Source organism: Pleuronectes platessa, chromosome 7, assembly GCF_947347685.1.
Source record: "Pleuronectes platessa chromosome 7, fPlePla1.1, whole genome shotgun sequence".
Lineage (NCBI taxonomy): Eukaryota > Metazoa > Chordata > Actinopteri > Pleuronectiformes > Pleuronectidae > Pleuronectes > Pleuronectes platessa.
In genome coordinates this window covers 5,138,003-5,152,867 of record NC_070632.1, presented here as the reverse complement: position 1 = coordinate 5,152,867, position 14,865 = coordinate 5,138,003, and the positions used below count along the sequence as shown (strand labels likewise).

Sequence of the window (14,865 nt, the reverse complement as noted above, 5' to 3'; positions counted from 1 at the left end):
CGACGTCTTGAAAAGCAAGCGATGCTTGTTTCTAGAAAAAAGGCCGGAGGACGTTAGACTCCTCTGTGTCACTGAGCAGGGAGGGAACAGGGTGAGGAGGACAGAGACGGTCCCTGTGGAGCTGCACACGGGTGCACGGCACAGGAGGTCAGGACAGGGAGGACGTTAGAGACGGACGGGGAGGACAGAACTCTCTGTTTGTTTGGGTTTAGCTTCTCGTGGCTCTGACACAGTGAACGGACACGCTCAAGAGTTTCCACTCACACAGAAGTGAAACGAGGAACTGAGACACTGCCAGATCAAGCAAGGATGATCTTTTCTTTGGGGGGGGGTGGGGGGGGTTTAGAGGATGAAGAGATACTAGCATCCAGAGTCCCACACGGGGTTGTTTCCAGCTCCCCTATTTGATTTCAATGGCAAAGCACTTTGAGAACATGCTCCCCAGGAGATGAGTTAAAATGGAAATTGTGTTGGGTGGTGACCGGAGGTGAATGGATGTTTTCCTTTGAATTTTTTTTGAATTTTTTTTATTGTTTTTTTATTTTCCTTGTTAGCCTTTTCTTTGGTTTACTTTGTAGGGCTGGTTTCCCAATCATCAGACATACCCCTGACACGCAAGAGTCCCATTCAAACGGCTTTCCACCCGAGTTACGAGACGAGAGGACATTCCGATCATAAAACATTCCGACCCGAAGCCGAATGGACGGGGGGGTGGGGGGGGGCGGATGAGTCTGACCGTCGCAGAGAGTTTGAACAAACACAAAATGCCAACATGAATCGCAAAATGCCAACACACAAACACAAAAACACACACACAGACACAGAGTTCACTGATCCATGGGTTCTGTTTGATCTCCTTTTTACTTTTGTCAAGAAATGAAAATATTTGTTTTTACTTGAATTTTTCTTTTTTTTTTCTTTATTTATCTGTAACACAGCCACAGATAGTCACACACAGGGGGGCTGGGGGGGGGTGGGGGGGGGGCGGCGATGAGCTACAGGGGCGGGTGGTTGTAACATCGATTATATATTTGCACATGTTCTTCAGAGGGCAATGAGGTTTGCATTTCTTTTTTCCGAGACGGAGCGGAGCCTTGAAACGCTCTGAAACAAAAAAAACACCTTAACTGATGATGTGTGTGTCGCAGTGGTTGGTCAGTTGTTGTTATTGTTTTTTTTTGTTTTTGTTTTGTTTTTGTTTTGTTTTTAACGGTGCTGGCTTCTGCTCGTCTGGGCCGAGCGTCTGTCAGTGAACACATGTCCGTCCCCTTGTGAGCTTTGCTGCTTCAAATCATTGGGGGGGTGGGGGGGGGGGGTGTCATCAGCCGGACAGACGTCAGCACGCAACAAGAGACAGGTTTTTTATTTTTATTTTATTTTTGTTTTATTTTGTCCTTTTTGTTTTTCGGAGCGGTAAAGTGTCTTGGACTTGATGCTTGAGTTTGGTTTTCATGACGGTGTGTGACACCTGCTGAGTCTACGTTTGTCAGACTGAAGAAGAATGTGGGGATCTCATGAAACCGGGCGATTGAATGACACGTTTGCCAAAAACAACCCCGTGTATGAATATTTGAAATGAACCCCCTTCATTTTGGCCTCTGTTTGTCTGATGTAAGCTCTCTCCCAAACTTAAATGGTTGTGATTTTTCTTTCCTGCAATTTGTTGTTGCATGTGTTATATATTGAGACCACCTTTTACAATTTGTGTTTGATATATTTTATGGGGTGACCAGACCCGCAAAAGGGTTTTTCTAAGATTTTTAGAGATACTGTATTCCAAAGTGAAGAGAGGACCGAGGAGGAGGTGTGAAGACATCAAGAAAAAAGTGTCAATATTTTTATTGAGTTGTTGTTGTCTTTTTGCGCTGCTAAAAGCTATGAATTTGTTTCATTTATACAAAAAAAAAAATAACATTACCTAGTCGTGATGTGTCACTTGAGTGTGCTGCTATTTTATAAACATTTGTATTATAATATAATTATTTTACTGCTTAAGAGATACATTCAGAAAAAAACGAAGTAGAAGGTGATAGAAGAACATGAAATGAGTACTCGACTGGAAATGTTCTTTGTACAGTTTGACAGTTTGCTTAGATAGCATGTCTCCTCTCCCCCTTTTATTTTTTATCTATTTTGCTCTCCTTCTTCAGTCACATTCTGCATCAGTGGTATTTCCTATACCTCAGGATTACTGGACAAGATAGAAAACTCACAAATCCGTCACCTATACCTCTGCAGTTAGGGAAGCCTGGATCGGAGGAGAGAGAATACACATTATCACATTTGTGGATGAATCCCACTGGATTGGTGGAAGAAAAAAAAAAAAAAACGACTTGCTCTGTACGATGGGAAAACGGGAAACATGCAAGGCTTCCACTTGGACTCAACACCTATTGGAGGGGAGGGGAGGGGCGGGGGGGTCACAACAAGGCAACTTTATCTTGGGGGGTTTTAACACAGTGCGTTTGTTTCTGTTCATGCCGGTGCTACATCTGATCTGTTGTGTGTGTGAGAGGAGGGTGGAAAAAGAAACAGCGTTCCTATGAAGGCCAAAGTGCAGTTCTTTGCTTTATACAACCACAATCACTCTGAATGTCAGTAAACATGGATTCCTTATGTGAAAGAGATGTGTTGTTATTTTTTTTTGTGTGCGCGCACCATTGTAACCGCCACAAATTAATGGGTTGAGCTCAGTCTGTCGTGTCCAACCATAAATATTCTGATATCTGGAAGTTTGAATGGTGCAGATTTCCCCTCGAGTTGCCTCCCCTCCACAATAACTCATATCATGTACCTCAAATGTCTGTTGCACAACCTCTGGTCAATAAACGTCTGCTTTAAAGGGTGTGACACCACATCAGCTCACTATTTCCCACGCCTCTGTTCCTTGTCGGATGTGTGCTTACAATTGTTTGTCGTGATAAAATGATAAGTGTGTGTGTGTGCTGTTAGCTAAAAGCTCAGGAAATACAGTTGTTTATCACTTTACAATCTGGTGTCTATACCAAGATACTGAAATATGATGGAGAACATGTGGAGAATTAAATAAATCTAATTAGATCTACTGCATATTACAATTCACTCATTTAATGGGGGGGGTAAGTTAAGATAAATCCTTATCAGTCTCTACAGGGACTTTTGAAGTGTTACAGCAGGAAAGTGTTTGAAAACCATAAGAAACATCAGTAAAAAAAAAGGAGTTAATATGGAAACATGCAAAACAAACACAAGGAAAGAGAAAAATATAAATAATATACAGTCTACAGTGTAATAACAATACATGATATTCTGATTAATGACTTAACAGGAAGGTCAGGACTTATTTGAGTGATGCATTCTTTATTTGGTCCTAATAAGATTAATTTCTTCTTCTCAAAGATTCATTTCTTCTTCTCAAATCAATGACAACATGGACAAAGGCACAAATAGCACACTGATTTATATATTTATTCAAATATAAATACATGTAAGAATAACAACAACATAACACAAATATACAGAAACACAGCAAATAGATTAAAAGTAAAGAATATTCATAGAAGTATAAAGGGATCTGTGGCTGAAATGATTTGTAGGAAATAAAAAGACATTAAACACAATAACATGGTTCCAGGACATATCTAACATCTTATTCCATTTCTTATCCTTACTCTTATTATTCTTACACTTATTATTATACTTATTTCCTATATTACCATAATAATTGTACTTACTAACTTATTTAACTTGGCTTGACCAGAGTAGAAAGTTCTGGAGACTTGTTACTAATGAGTCTTAAAAGCTTCTGTGAAAGGAGAAAGAAGCGACATCTGCCCTCTAGTGGCCACATGCTGTAAGAGCAGGATTTGTTTAATATATCATTAACAATAATCACATGTACTTGATAAAAGACAAGTCCTCAGTGAATAGAAGTGATCACATGACGTGTTTGTAACTGTATTCAGCCAATCAGAGCAGAGGAGGAAGTGGATCAGGTCCAATTTTAGTCCAGAAATAAACAGTCATCTTCATAATTGAGTGTTGTAATAATTAATGGTTTATTCTGCTTGTCGCTCGTGCGCGCACACATGGACTGATCCACTTTATTTCCTGGGGACCTCGTGCACGGCTGCAGTTTTATTTAAAGCCCCGGGAGCGAGCAGCTGATGCGCGCCCACGTGTGTCGTGAACCAGCATGAGGGCTCTGAGGTTTGGTTTAACTCTTGTTCGACAGTAAGTGAGTTTCAAGATGGTTCTTCATGTTTGTGTTAGTTTGAATTGAACTCTGGTCCTGTTCTGTCTGTGTCTGTGTCTGTGACTGTGTCTGTGGACCTGAACATGTCTGGATACAGTAACCTGCAGTAATCTATTACCTCTTTGACACTAAAGTTACATGTCTCCATGTTTAATGTGTGAACTCCATGTTGCTGCAGCACGTGTCACGTGTGTGTTGGGATCGATAGATACTGGAGCGTCATGTATTACTGTTAATAAACACACGTATAAATAAAGTTTTATAATACAAAAAAAAAGGTCTAGTTCAGGGACACTCGGGACATTTAAGTGTTGTCCAGTCGGTGGAGGCTGCAGTACCTCGGAAGGACCGCCAGGGGGATAAATGAATACACATGCAGGTGTCTGCTCAGATCTATCAATCAATAGTATAGTAATCAGTTAGATATGATAATTAATATATGAAGTTATAACAGTATTTAAACCTGATTTTGTTGTCACTGTTTAGACTAATGTTCTGACTGTCATAAATAATTCATAAATCAATTACATAACTCTATAACATATGAAAACAAAGGCAAAAGCAACAATGATTATTAAAACAATATAAAGACAAGCACGTTAAGAAATAACTGCAACAAAACATACACACATAAGAAAGTAAATTAGTAATTAGACAAGTGATTAACAAACATCGACACCCTGTGATGGAGGAAACTATGAAGAAGAATCACTTCCTGCATTTTGACACTGATGCATTTTGTATTTCCTGCAGTGGAGAAACACGCTACAACAAAGAAGGTCTCCTGCAAGGTACCATTCAGAATATCTGTGCTGAGAAAATCCAAAACAGTTATTCTCTTTCTCTAATAACCATAACCCCCCCCCCCCCGTCCAGGTCAGGCTATCGACGCTCCTCTCTCGGAGGTCGGGCTGCAGCAGGCCGAGGCTGCAGGTCGATACCTGAAGGACGTCGAGTTCAGCCACGTGTTCGTCAGTGATCTGCTGCGAGCTCAGCAGGTGCCTTCACATCGGGATCATCTCACATACATGATATATTATATATTATATATTCTTATATCCACATCCTGTCCCTTCTTCTCTTCAGTGGTGTTGAGTTGATGAAGGTTGACGTCCTCTCCTCTTCATCCATGTTGTGTCTCAGTGTGTGATGAGCTGCTTCTTCTCTTTTTCTTCCAGACGGCCGAAACTATCATGAAACACAACAGCAGCTGCTCCTCGCTGCAAATGGCTCTGGACCCTTTGCTCAAAGAGATCGTGAGGGACACGTCTTCACATTTAAAAACATGTCTCAGTCTCTGTCAGATTATTAAAGGTCTGAGTCACTGAGTTGATGACGTGTTTGTCCTCCAGAGCTTCGGTGTTGCAGAGGGGGGACGACTGCAGGACGTGAGGGACATGGCCAAGGCAGCGGGTCAGACGTTCCCCGGCTTCACGCCACCAGGGGGCGAGACTCCGGAGCAGGTGAGACTCAACTTCCACCAGAAGGTTACTCATTCATCAGCTGTGTTACTTTACTGCACACACATGTTTTTAATGTGCTCGTATTAATAATCATGCATCTTTGAATCTACAATCCTCACGCACGTTTACATCCAGGGACATTAGTGTGGCTTCAGTGCCCAGGTGCAGTACGCACACATCACCAGCAGGTGGCAGGAAACACTCACCCTCCACCGGCTCTGAGCATGAGACCTGCTACGTCACTGCCTCTTTGCATCTTTGCGTCTCGCATGGATCTGCTGGAGTGAATCAGGGTCAAAGGGCTGTCAATCAACTGCAGAGTGTCCGTCACTGCCTCTGATTAAACAGTCACTCAGCTTGTGACACCGTGGGGGGGGGGGGGGGGGATGTTGTATTACAGAGATTTCTCGTCAGGCCTCAGTTATTCGATCTTGTCTCGGACGTTGCCACATGATGAAGGTGATGATGATGACGCAGATGTACAAAGATAGAGTTGACGTTACCCCCCCCCCCCCATCCACTGGTTACAGGTTGTTGCATCAGGGTGAAACCTGGAGTTGGCATGTGGGTGTGTGCGTGTGTTTGACACCGGAACACTGTTGTGTTGTTTTGAATTTAACAACCTTTAACTCGAATCCCTCACCGTTGCACGTAAGCACTGTTTTTCCCCTGTGACGAACATTGTGTGTGTGTGTGTGTGTGTGTGTGTGTGTGTGTTTGTGTGGAAAGAAAACAAAAGACACACGTAACAGACTTGTGCTCTGCTCAGGTGAAGGAGCGGGTCAAAGAGTTCATGGAGAACACGCTGCAGCAGCTCGGGGCCGAACACTGGCACCACAGCACCGAGGTGGAGACCTGCCCGTCGGCCGTGGAGGGGAGAGCGGACGACGGGGTCGGGGGGGTCCCGGTCCACGCCCTGGTGGTCACACACGGGGCCTACATGCGCGTGGTGGTGCGTTACTTTGTGGAGGAGCTGCTCTGTTCTCTGCCTCAAGGCTCTGACAGAGCACACGTGTTCTCCTTGAGTCCCAACACGGGTCTGTGCCGGTTCGTGCTCAGCGTGAGGAAAGAGGAGGACGGGTTCCAGCTGTCGGGGATTCGCTGCGTGTTCGTCCACAGGAACGACCACGTCAAAGAGCTCGTTCACCAGTAGGAGGAGCAGGAGGAGCGATGGGAACGCAGTGGTTTGGAGGAGGTGCAGGAGACGGTGGGAGAAGAATAGAGAGAAAGAAACCTCCTCAGACTTAACTGGTTATTTAAAACATGTATTTGATATGTGGGAGAAGGTCAAAGGTTCTAGTGATGTGAGGAAGAGTCTGTGTAAAGACTGTGTTTCTGTGTTATTCAGCATTATTACACCAAAACCACTGGTTCACCACAAGTCGTGGTGGTAGGATGTGACGTGGGTCATGAAAGAAACCACACACACATGGTGCAGGTCAATGGTTTCTCTTTTTTCACTTTCTTTAGCATTTTTCCATTTTCGTTGATTTCAGAATCAGAATCAGAATTCTTTTTATTGCCATGTATATTTGCATATTTTGGAAATTGCCATGGTGTGGTTGGTGCACTGTACATAAAAACAACAAAACAACAAAACAACAATATCCCAGTGAACAATTCCTGAATCTTGGTGGTAAACTTTCAGACACATTTATTGTGGTGAGGATCCAAATAAAAATCTGGATAAAGTGAATATAAATGTGGTTTCATTATATAAGATAGAGCATCTTTATTATTATGATGAATGTTAATATCTGCCTATTCCCACGGTTTGAGCTCCTTCTCTCTCCTCAGGTAGTTTGTGTTGCAGGCGATGTCACCATCACTTGTTGCTGCTCGGTTGCTCATTGCTGTAAAAATAGGAAACTCTGTCCTCTAATGAGTCCGTGTTTCTATTTCCGTCTTCCGGCCGCTCGTCTCTGTAACGAAGGAAAACAGCCGTGTTGACTTTTTTGCAAATCAGTGACTTTCTCATGAATTAACACTTCGGGGCGACAGAGAGAGAGAGAAACACATGGAGACACCTTGTGTGTTGAACTGGAGCCTGAGTGCACGGCTCCTCTACTGCAGCTTTCAACTTAAACTAAAGTATTTACAGTAGAAAAACTTTATTCATTGTGTGGAATCAAGGGAGTAGACAGGATGTGACCACAGGAACCTACTGTGTGAAAAACTCGTAATTGAAACGACTTTGTGATGTAAAAACGAGCCTCAGACTTCAAACGTGTCTCTTTGCTGAACAGTGTGAAGTTGTTGTGTTGTGTTTCTGTGTCATTGTGTTAATTGTGGAGTCTTGAGAGAAAACATTTCCTCCTGATAAAACTGCTTCTCATCTCTTCTCCTTCACAAGATATTTCACATCAGTAAACATGATTCTTCATCAACACTGTCAACATCATTGGAAAGTCATGACTTCATCTGGACAATATTGGTCCAGGCCTAATATTGACCAATTGCATAACCAGTAGGTTGTGTGTATAGAGGTTGTGTGATTTATTTTTGAATTGTTTGGAGAGAAACAAGTCTGTGAAGTCGTTTGAAGTTTGTAGCTTCAAACATTTCAAAAGTTTATCTCTAATAATTCAAATGATAAAGTCCTCATTCATCACAATAAACCTTCCCACCAATTTAAAGAAAATGTGAGCGGGGAGAAAAAATACAAATAAATAGACAATCCACAGAAGAGTTATCATTTATTTTTCCGTATTAGAAATAAGAACAAGAAATATATAAATAATAAAACAGTAGAACTAGGATCAATTGACACGTTTCAATAAATAAATATATTTATATCACTGCGATTATTGGTGTCCGGCACCTGATATAATTGGATCCTGTTAATGAATGAACAACAAAATGCACAGTTTTTTTTTTCTTTTCTTTTTTTCTGTATAAATATTCATAATTACTTCCAGATTATAAAAATTTTTTTACATATGCCAAATAAACATGGCCCCACGTCTGATCCGGGGTTTAAAGTTCAACCCACACAGGAGGTTAAAGGACGACAGGACACTGGAGCACATTCGCCCCGTGATTATGTCGAATGTTGTCTGCTATTCAAACACAAGCGCTGTGATGTAACCGGGTTCGAGTCCATTCGTGTACAAGGTTCGTTCAAACCAAACCTATGAAAAGAGAGAACCACGACTCGAGGGTTTGATGAAACTCTTTCTCTTTTTCTCAGAAGTTGTCAAATGTTGACCTCTCTGGAAATCCCCTCTAACGTGGGCCCGAGACATCTACCGACGTCCATCACAATCATAACGACCTGCACCCCCCCCCCTCCTGATTCAGTCCCTTGATGAAGCTCAGTGTCTCAGTCTTGCTCGGGCCGGTCTGCGATGTTGGTCTTCACAGGACTGACGGGCCCGTTGTGCTGGAGGACCCTCAGGGGGTCGTCGCAGGAGGTGATGGTCTCTTTGGACACGGCCCCGGCCTGGTCCGGCTCGGTTGGGCTCTGAGGCGTCTCCTTGTGATCTTTGGCAGAAGGGTCGGGGATCGAGTGTGTTCTTAACGGATCGGAGGGGTTCACCTCCTCGCTCCTCCTCTGTCTCCTCACCGAGGGACCCAGGAGCGTCTCCAGCCGCACCGAGGACCCCTCAGCTGGCCCCCGGTGAGCGGCCCCCTGCAGTTTGAGCAGCTTGCCGCCGGTTGCAGAGTAGAACACGTCCTGGTGGTTTGGCAGGTCCAACCAGATGCGATGGAAGAGGCAATCTGCCTGGTCCTTCTGCCTCTGTTTGGTGAAAGCAGACAAATGCAGGATATTTACAAACCGTTTCCCCCCTGCAGCCATTTCTTTCTGACTTCACTGAGGTAACTACTCACAGAGACGTGCAGCTCCCCCTCCAGGTCCACACAGAGGAAACGCTTTCTCCTCAAATCAAATATTGACACAAAGTTGCTTCTCACTGGCAAAACAACTGTAAAAAATCAGGTTGAAATGTGACACAGTTAGACATAAAGAGAAACACTGTGTCACTGTTTTTTTTTTCTATAAAACACTTTATATAATCAGAAAAGGTCTAGAAAAGATTCAGAAACTTTTAGAAAGTCACATTTAACACAATATTCAAACTAGATTGTCTAACTTTATATTCCAGTTTTTTTGTAACATATATGTAAAGCAGGATATTGCTCTGAGAAATAAACTGGATATAAGTTTAATTCATTTAAATATCAATCAGTCTTTTCATTTTCTCAGAGCAATGAAGTCATGTTCAGTGGAATGAACTGAGCACTCACCCAGAGTCTCCCTGTGAACGCCTCTTTTCATCGATCCACTGAGGTCTATGTGAAGCCGAGCCGGACCAGCCGGTGGGTCTGTGTTCGATCCCCTGCGCTCGCCGCTCTGCCGGCGGTGCGGTCGCTGCTCTGCCGGGTCCCGGGGCCTCGGCCTGCAATCCACCGGTACAGACACATGGAGGGCTGTCAGGAGGAGAGAGAGGAGAGCCGGGTGCATGGTCAGCCGGGATGCTGGGCTCGCTTCACTCTGGGCTGCAGCAGAGCAAGTGTTCGGGATGGTGTGTGTGTGTGCGGGCAGAGGGTGGAGGAGGAGGTGGAGGAGGAGAAAGTCCAACAGGTCTATTTAAGCACAGGGTCAATAAACCTGCTAACTCATTGACCAAATGACTGAGAGCTGGCCTGTGTATCCGTGGTTAAGGGTGGCCTGTGTGCAAATCCTTCCAAGCTCAAACCACTGAGACACAATCTGATTGGTCATTGCTCTGGATGGCACCTCCACATACAACAATACATCTGTCTCTGCCAAGATAGAAGAATCCTATTCTCTCTTTTCTTTGTTCAAACCTTAAAACATACATCTGAAATAAAGATTAAACCTGTAAGGGGTCTGGAGAAGAAGGAGGAGGAGGAGGAGGAGGAGGAGGAGGCAGAAGATGTGAGAGGAGGATGGAGATGGTTTATCATCAAGAGAAAGGAGAGACTTAATTAATGAAGCTATTTTTAATTAGAGAATAGAAAATCCACGTGTGATCAAAGCCACAGGCTAGAAAACGACATGTGACCATTTGAGGAATGACTCACTGGAGCATGTGTCACAGTTTGCTGAGGGACGTCCCGAGCTGAGTGACTCATTGCTTATTAATGAACTGTCCACACCTCCCCTGCCCCTCCCTTCCTGTCACACCCTGCCTCCACGACCCCCACGCGTCCTGAACCTCATGGTCCTTCTGACGACTCTTCATTCAAGTCCCTGAAAAGTGGACATTCTGTGACGTCAGACTTGTTTTCGTTACTCCAAGGTAACAAACATCTGATCAACACATTGAAGTGCAGTGCGAGGTTTTTATAAACTGTTCGTGGCAGATTCCCGAGAAGCTGCCAGCGCAACTTGTGATGGTTTATATTTACAGTCTGGACGTGGATCGGTATTTAGAGAAGCTGTGAAAATGTAAACGCCTACTGCAGCGCATATTAATGACGAGAGGACCAACTGGAGATGTTGAGCCCCATCACACGAGGAAGAAGTGTTAGGGCGACAGCAGCAATATTTTACTTATTGATGAGGACAGGCAGAAGGGACTGGAATGAAGGGGCATCGCTTTATTGAGCAGGTTTCCTATTGTTTATTACAGTCAGGCGTTTAAATCCAACATTCATTTTCATTCCTCATCAAATCTAATTTCTATATCTTATATTCACAAATCACAATTTTGCCTCACAGGTTTTAAACGTTTGTGGAACATGTGACATTCTTTGTCCTTTTATCGTTGAAAACTTTATTCTTCATGTTGACTAAGTTTTGTTAATCACGTGCAAACTACTCAGACTTATTCTGTCCCTCTGCTTTCGCATTTCATTTAAATTCATTTATTTGAATTGCACTGATTATCTGTAATTACTTTAAGTATTTAAACTCTGTAGAAATCAATGTTTCCACTAATTCTGTTTCTAGCTACATTTCCATTCCCTGCAAACGTCGCTGTCGTGCTCTACATGTTGATCTTCACCGGTAGAGGGCGCCACACACCAGCTCATCCTCCCGAGGGGAGACATCCTCACTCCAGCTCGTCGTTTCTCTTCAGTCTGTGTCACTCAGGCTCAAGGAAATAACCACAGCTTTTACAAAACCTCTTTAATTATCATCTCAGGAATACAGTTGACTGCTGTGCACAGCACATACGTACAAAAATAAAAGGAAAACCATTTGCAATATAGTATTTTACTTAGTTGTCATCATATTATTATTTTTTTTTCAGAAACAAAATGATTGGAGAAGTCTGTTGTTTCAAACTAACTTACAATCATTTCATTAATCGGAACTAAGGCAGAAGGTGAGGTATATGTTAAAAAAGAGGAGGGGGACTCAGAGGAAGCACTCTCCCCTCAGTGCAGGAATAGAAAACTGAGAGAGAAACACAAAGGCTGCTGGCACACAGGGACACACACACACACACACACACACACACACACACACACACACACACACACACACACACACACACACACACACACACACACACACACACACACACACACACACACACACACAATCACAGATCCTTCCACAGACCTCCAGTTCCCTGTGAACCAAGACATTTTTAAAACCAGCTGAGCAGGTATGATGATGAGCACAAATGGCAAAATCCAGACACTGGATCCTTAATCAAAAAGTGGTGACACATACCTCATCCATTCAGAACTCCACATGCACGAAGGGGGGGGGGGGGGGGGGGGGGGGGGGGGGATTAAGGAAGTAAAGGTTCATGTAGAAAGATGACATTTTAACTTCACAGATAACGATCTCTCAGTCGCTGCTGAATCACCTCAAACAACCTTTTTTCTTTTTTCTGCTGAAATGACTTCATGCAAAAGCTGCGGAGCTCGTTGTGTTTCCTTCAGACGTTCGGTTCTCGAGCTCTCAAGCGGATCTAAGCTACGCGGCTGCAGGTGTAAACAATATCAACTTTCATCTCACACAGCACCAAGGCATCTCACGTCTGGAGGAGCCACTGGGACTTCACCATTTCACCATTGTCGTGCTGACAGTGTCCTCTGAAACATATTAAATCAAATAAATAGACAGTTGTGGACACAGACTTGTCATCACTGCAGGAAAGTGTGACCTTGTGTGTCAGCATCTCCCCCCCGCTCAGTAAATTGCACTCAGTTTGAATAAAATTGCACCTTTTTATACATTTTGACAAATCAGCCCCAAAAACATTTTTTAAATAAAAACCTCTCCGACCGATTCGTCAGTTCTGTGAATTCGACCCAGAGAAACCTACAGGTGTCGTGATGAAGGCTGATCAGTGAGAATGAGTGATCACATGCTCGAGGCCCCAAAAAGATAAAAGAGAACCCCCCCCCCCCCCCCCCCAAACACAAATGATCAGTGGTGTCTGTGCTCTGAAAGAAAAAATCTATAAACATCACAAAAACCCTCTTGAATCACAGTTTTCACACAATGTTCACTCGAGTGTCCTTTGTCCTGGAAGCGTTTGATTCTCATTTTAGTTTTTTTATCACGTGCTCTCGTCTCAGCAGCTGCAGCTTCTGAGTTCACATCCCCGTCCACCCAATTGATCTGATACCATCTCCACTGTTGCTTTGGCAGAGATGTCACATGACAAGACTCACACACACTCACAGAAAGACACACACACACACACCATCACCAGACAACTGCACAATCATCTCTGCTACGAGACGGAAGCTGGAGGTTAAAGGGCGTAAACCATCGCTCACTGGGCCAGTTCCAGTGACGTCAGACCATGAGGTAAAACCCTGTGGGATCAGACGGGAGCTGTATCTGACAGAGACTTGCTACTTTCTCTAAATCATATTTCACCGAGTTGGCCTGGCCGGTTCTTTGCTAGTTACAGTAGAGTATTGCAGGTCAAGTAGAGAAATTTCAAAATAAAAGTCCCCTCCCTCTACATTGCACATTAAAGACAACTCTTGCCGAGCTTCGTAAAGTAAGACGTGGTTAAAGATGGACCAGAGAACACGCCGGCGCCAGTGACCCCACGTCTCCGACCTTGGTTCAGACGCTGCTCAGACGAATGGGAACAAGAATCCCGGGGGCCCCTGCGCTGCCTGTGGGACATCAATAGACCAGGGGCCCGCAGGTCTGACGCTCGGGTATTTGAACCACGCATGATCCGCATCCTTGGCAAGTTACACAAACAACCAGCGCCACATGCTTGACTCCCAAGTCCGCTGTGCCTCATCGCTATCTTCAACTCTGCCAGCCCTTTGCCCTCTTCCTCCCCTCCCCCCTCCCCCCTCCCCCCCTTGTCTCCACACTGGAACACTACAGTCTGACAGAGAAGCCCAGGCAGGGGATTGACTTCAAGTACGGTTTGCTGCAGACATCAATCCTGAAGGAACATCTTCCTGTGACACTTTGGTTCACGGCTTTTTGGCCACGTCGCTCATATTCTGTCACGAGACGCCGCGGTGACTCAACTGGATGATTCACCAAACAGGCTGAGGGTCTGGGATTCAGAAATCACCTCAAATCATCCGACAGTTACCTGAAGTATGGTTAAACAATCCTGGGATCATGAACTCAACCGTCTTATTTACAGTGAACTGACTAATCACTGACGGCCACTAGGTTCTAAATGAGCTCATCACTGTAAGGGCCAAATGTCATCGAACCCCTGTGAGGAGTCAGGGCCCGGTCACAGGTCAAAGTTCACCAAAAGTTGAACTTCAAAGGAAGCACATGTTCAAAGCCACTGAAACACTTGTGTACGTTCTATAAAGTCAATATTTTCAAAAAAACAGATTCTTTAAATCATCTTGAACCATCAGCAACTAAATGTCCACAACAGACCAGACGCACCAGCTCAGTTTGAACAGAGGGAGAACGACACAAACACACACACACACATAAAGCACACACACACACATAAAGCACACCTTCAGTGTCCGGTCTCTGTATTCGGCTACACACATTCCCCCCCGATTACAGAAGACCCCCCCACCCCCTCAAACTAAACAGCTCTCAAACTGAGCAAATCCACAAACATACTTAAAAACAAATCCAGCCCACACATACAGTACACACACACATTTGTGAGAGTAAAACCTGGGATTGTCGCAGCTCCCTTGAACATGATGTTGGGGGGTGGGGGGGATATTTGAGTGCTGACTCTAAATCCAGCCTTACATATTAACAAGAGGCTCCACTGG

At 44.1% G+C, this 14,865-nt stretch overlaps 2 protein-coding genes across 3 annotated transcripts; one reads left to right on the top strand and one right to left on the bottom strand.

Annotated features, from left to right (window-relative positions):
- The first annotated feature begins 3,716 nt into the window (after nt 1-3,716).
- Nucleotides 3,717-7,406, top strand: tigara (TP53 induced glycolysis regulatory phosphatase a). 2 transcript variants are annotated; one of them, XM_053427256.1, is made up of 6 exons: nt 3,717-4,212; nt 4,988-5,025; nt 5,111-5,232; nt 5,413-5,490; nt 5,587-5,697; nt 6,467-7,406. In XM_053427256.1, exons 1-6 carry the CDS (start codon nt 4,175-4,177, stop codon nt 6,848-6,850), a joined length of 771 nt encoding a protein of 256 aa, XP_053283231.1. In that variant the 5' UTR covers nt 3,717-4,174; the 3' UTR covers nt 6,851-7,406. The 2 variants fall into 2 exon arrangements, with proteins under 2 accessions (XP_053283231.1, XP_053283230.1); XM_053427255.1 differs by lacking the exon at nt 3,717-4,212 and having other exon boundaries at nt 4,932-5,025.
- Nucleotides 7,407-8,376: 970 nt separating this feature from the next.
- Nucleotides 8,377-10,324, bottom strand: LOC128444562 (uncharacterized). Its single transcript, XM_053427107.1, has 3 exons — nt 9,946-10,324; nt 9,529-9,623; nt 8,377-9,436 (listed from the first exon to the last, which is right to left on the bottom strand). The coding sequence occupies exons 1-3, from the start codon at nt 10,160-10,162 to the stop codon at nt 9,020-9,022; spliced, it is 729 nt and encodes a 242-aa protein (XP_053283082.1). The 5' UTR covers nt 10,163-10,324; the 3' UTR covers nt 8,377-9,019.
- Nucleotides 10,325-14,865: the final 4,541 nt, after the last annotated feature.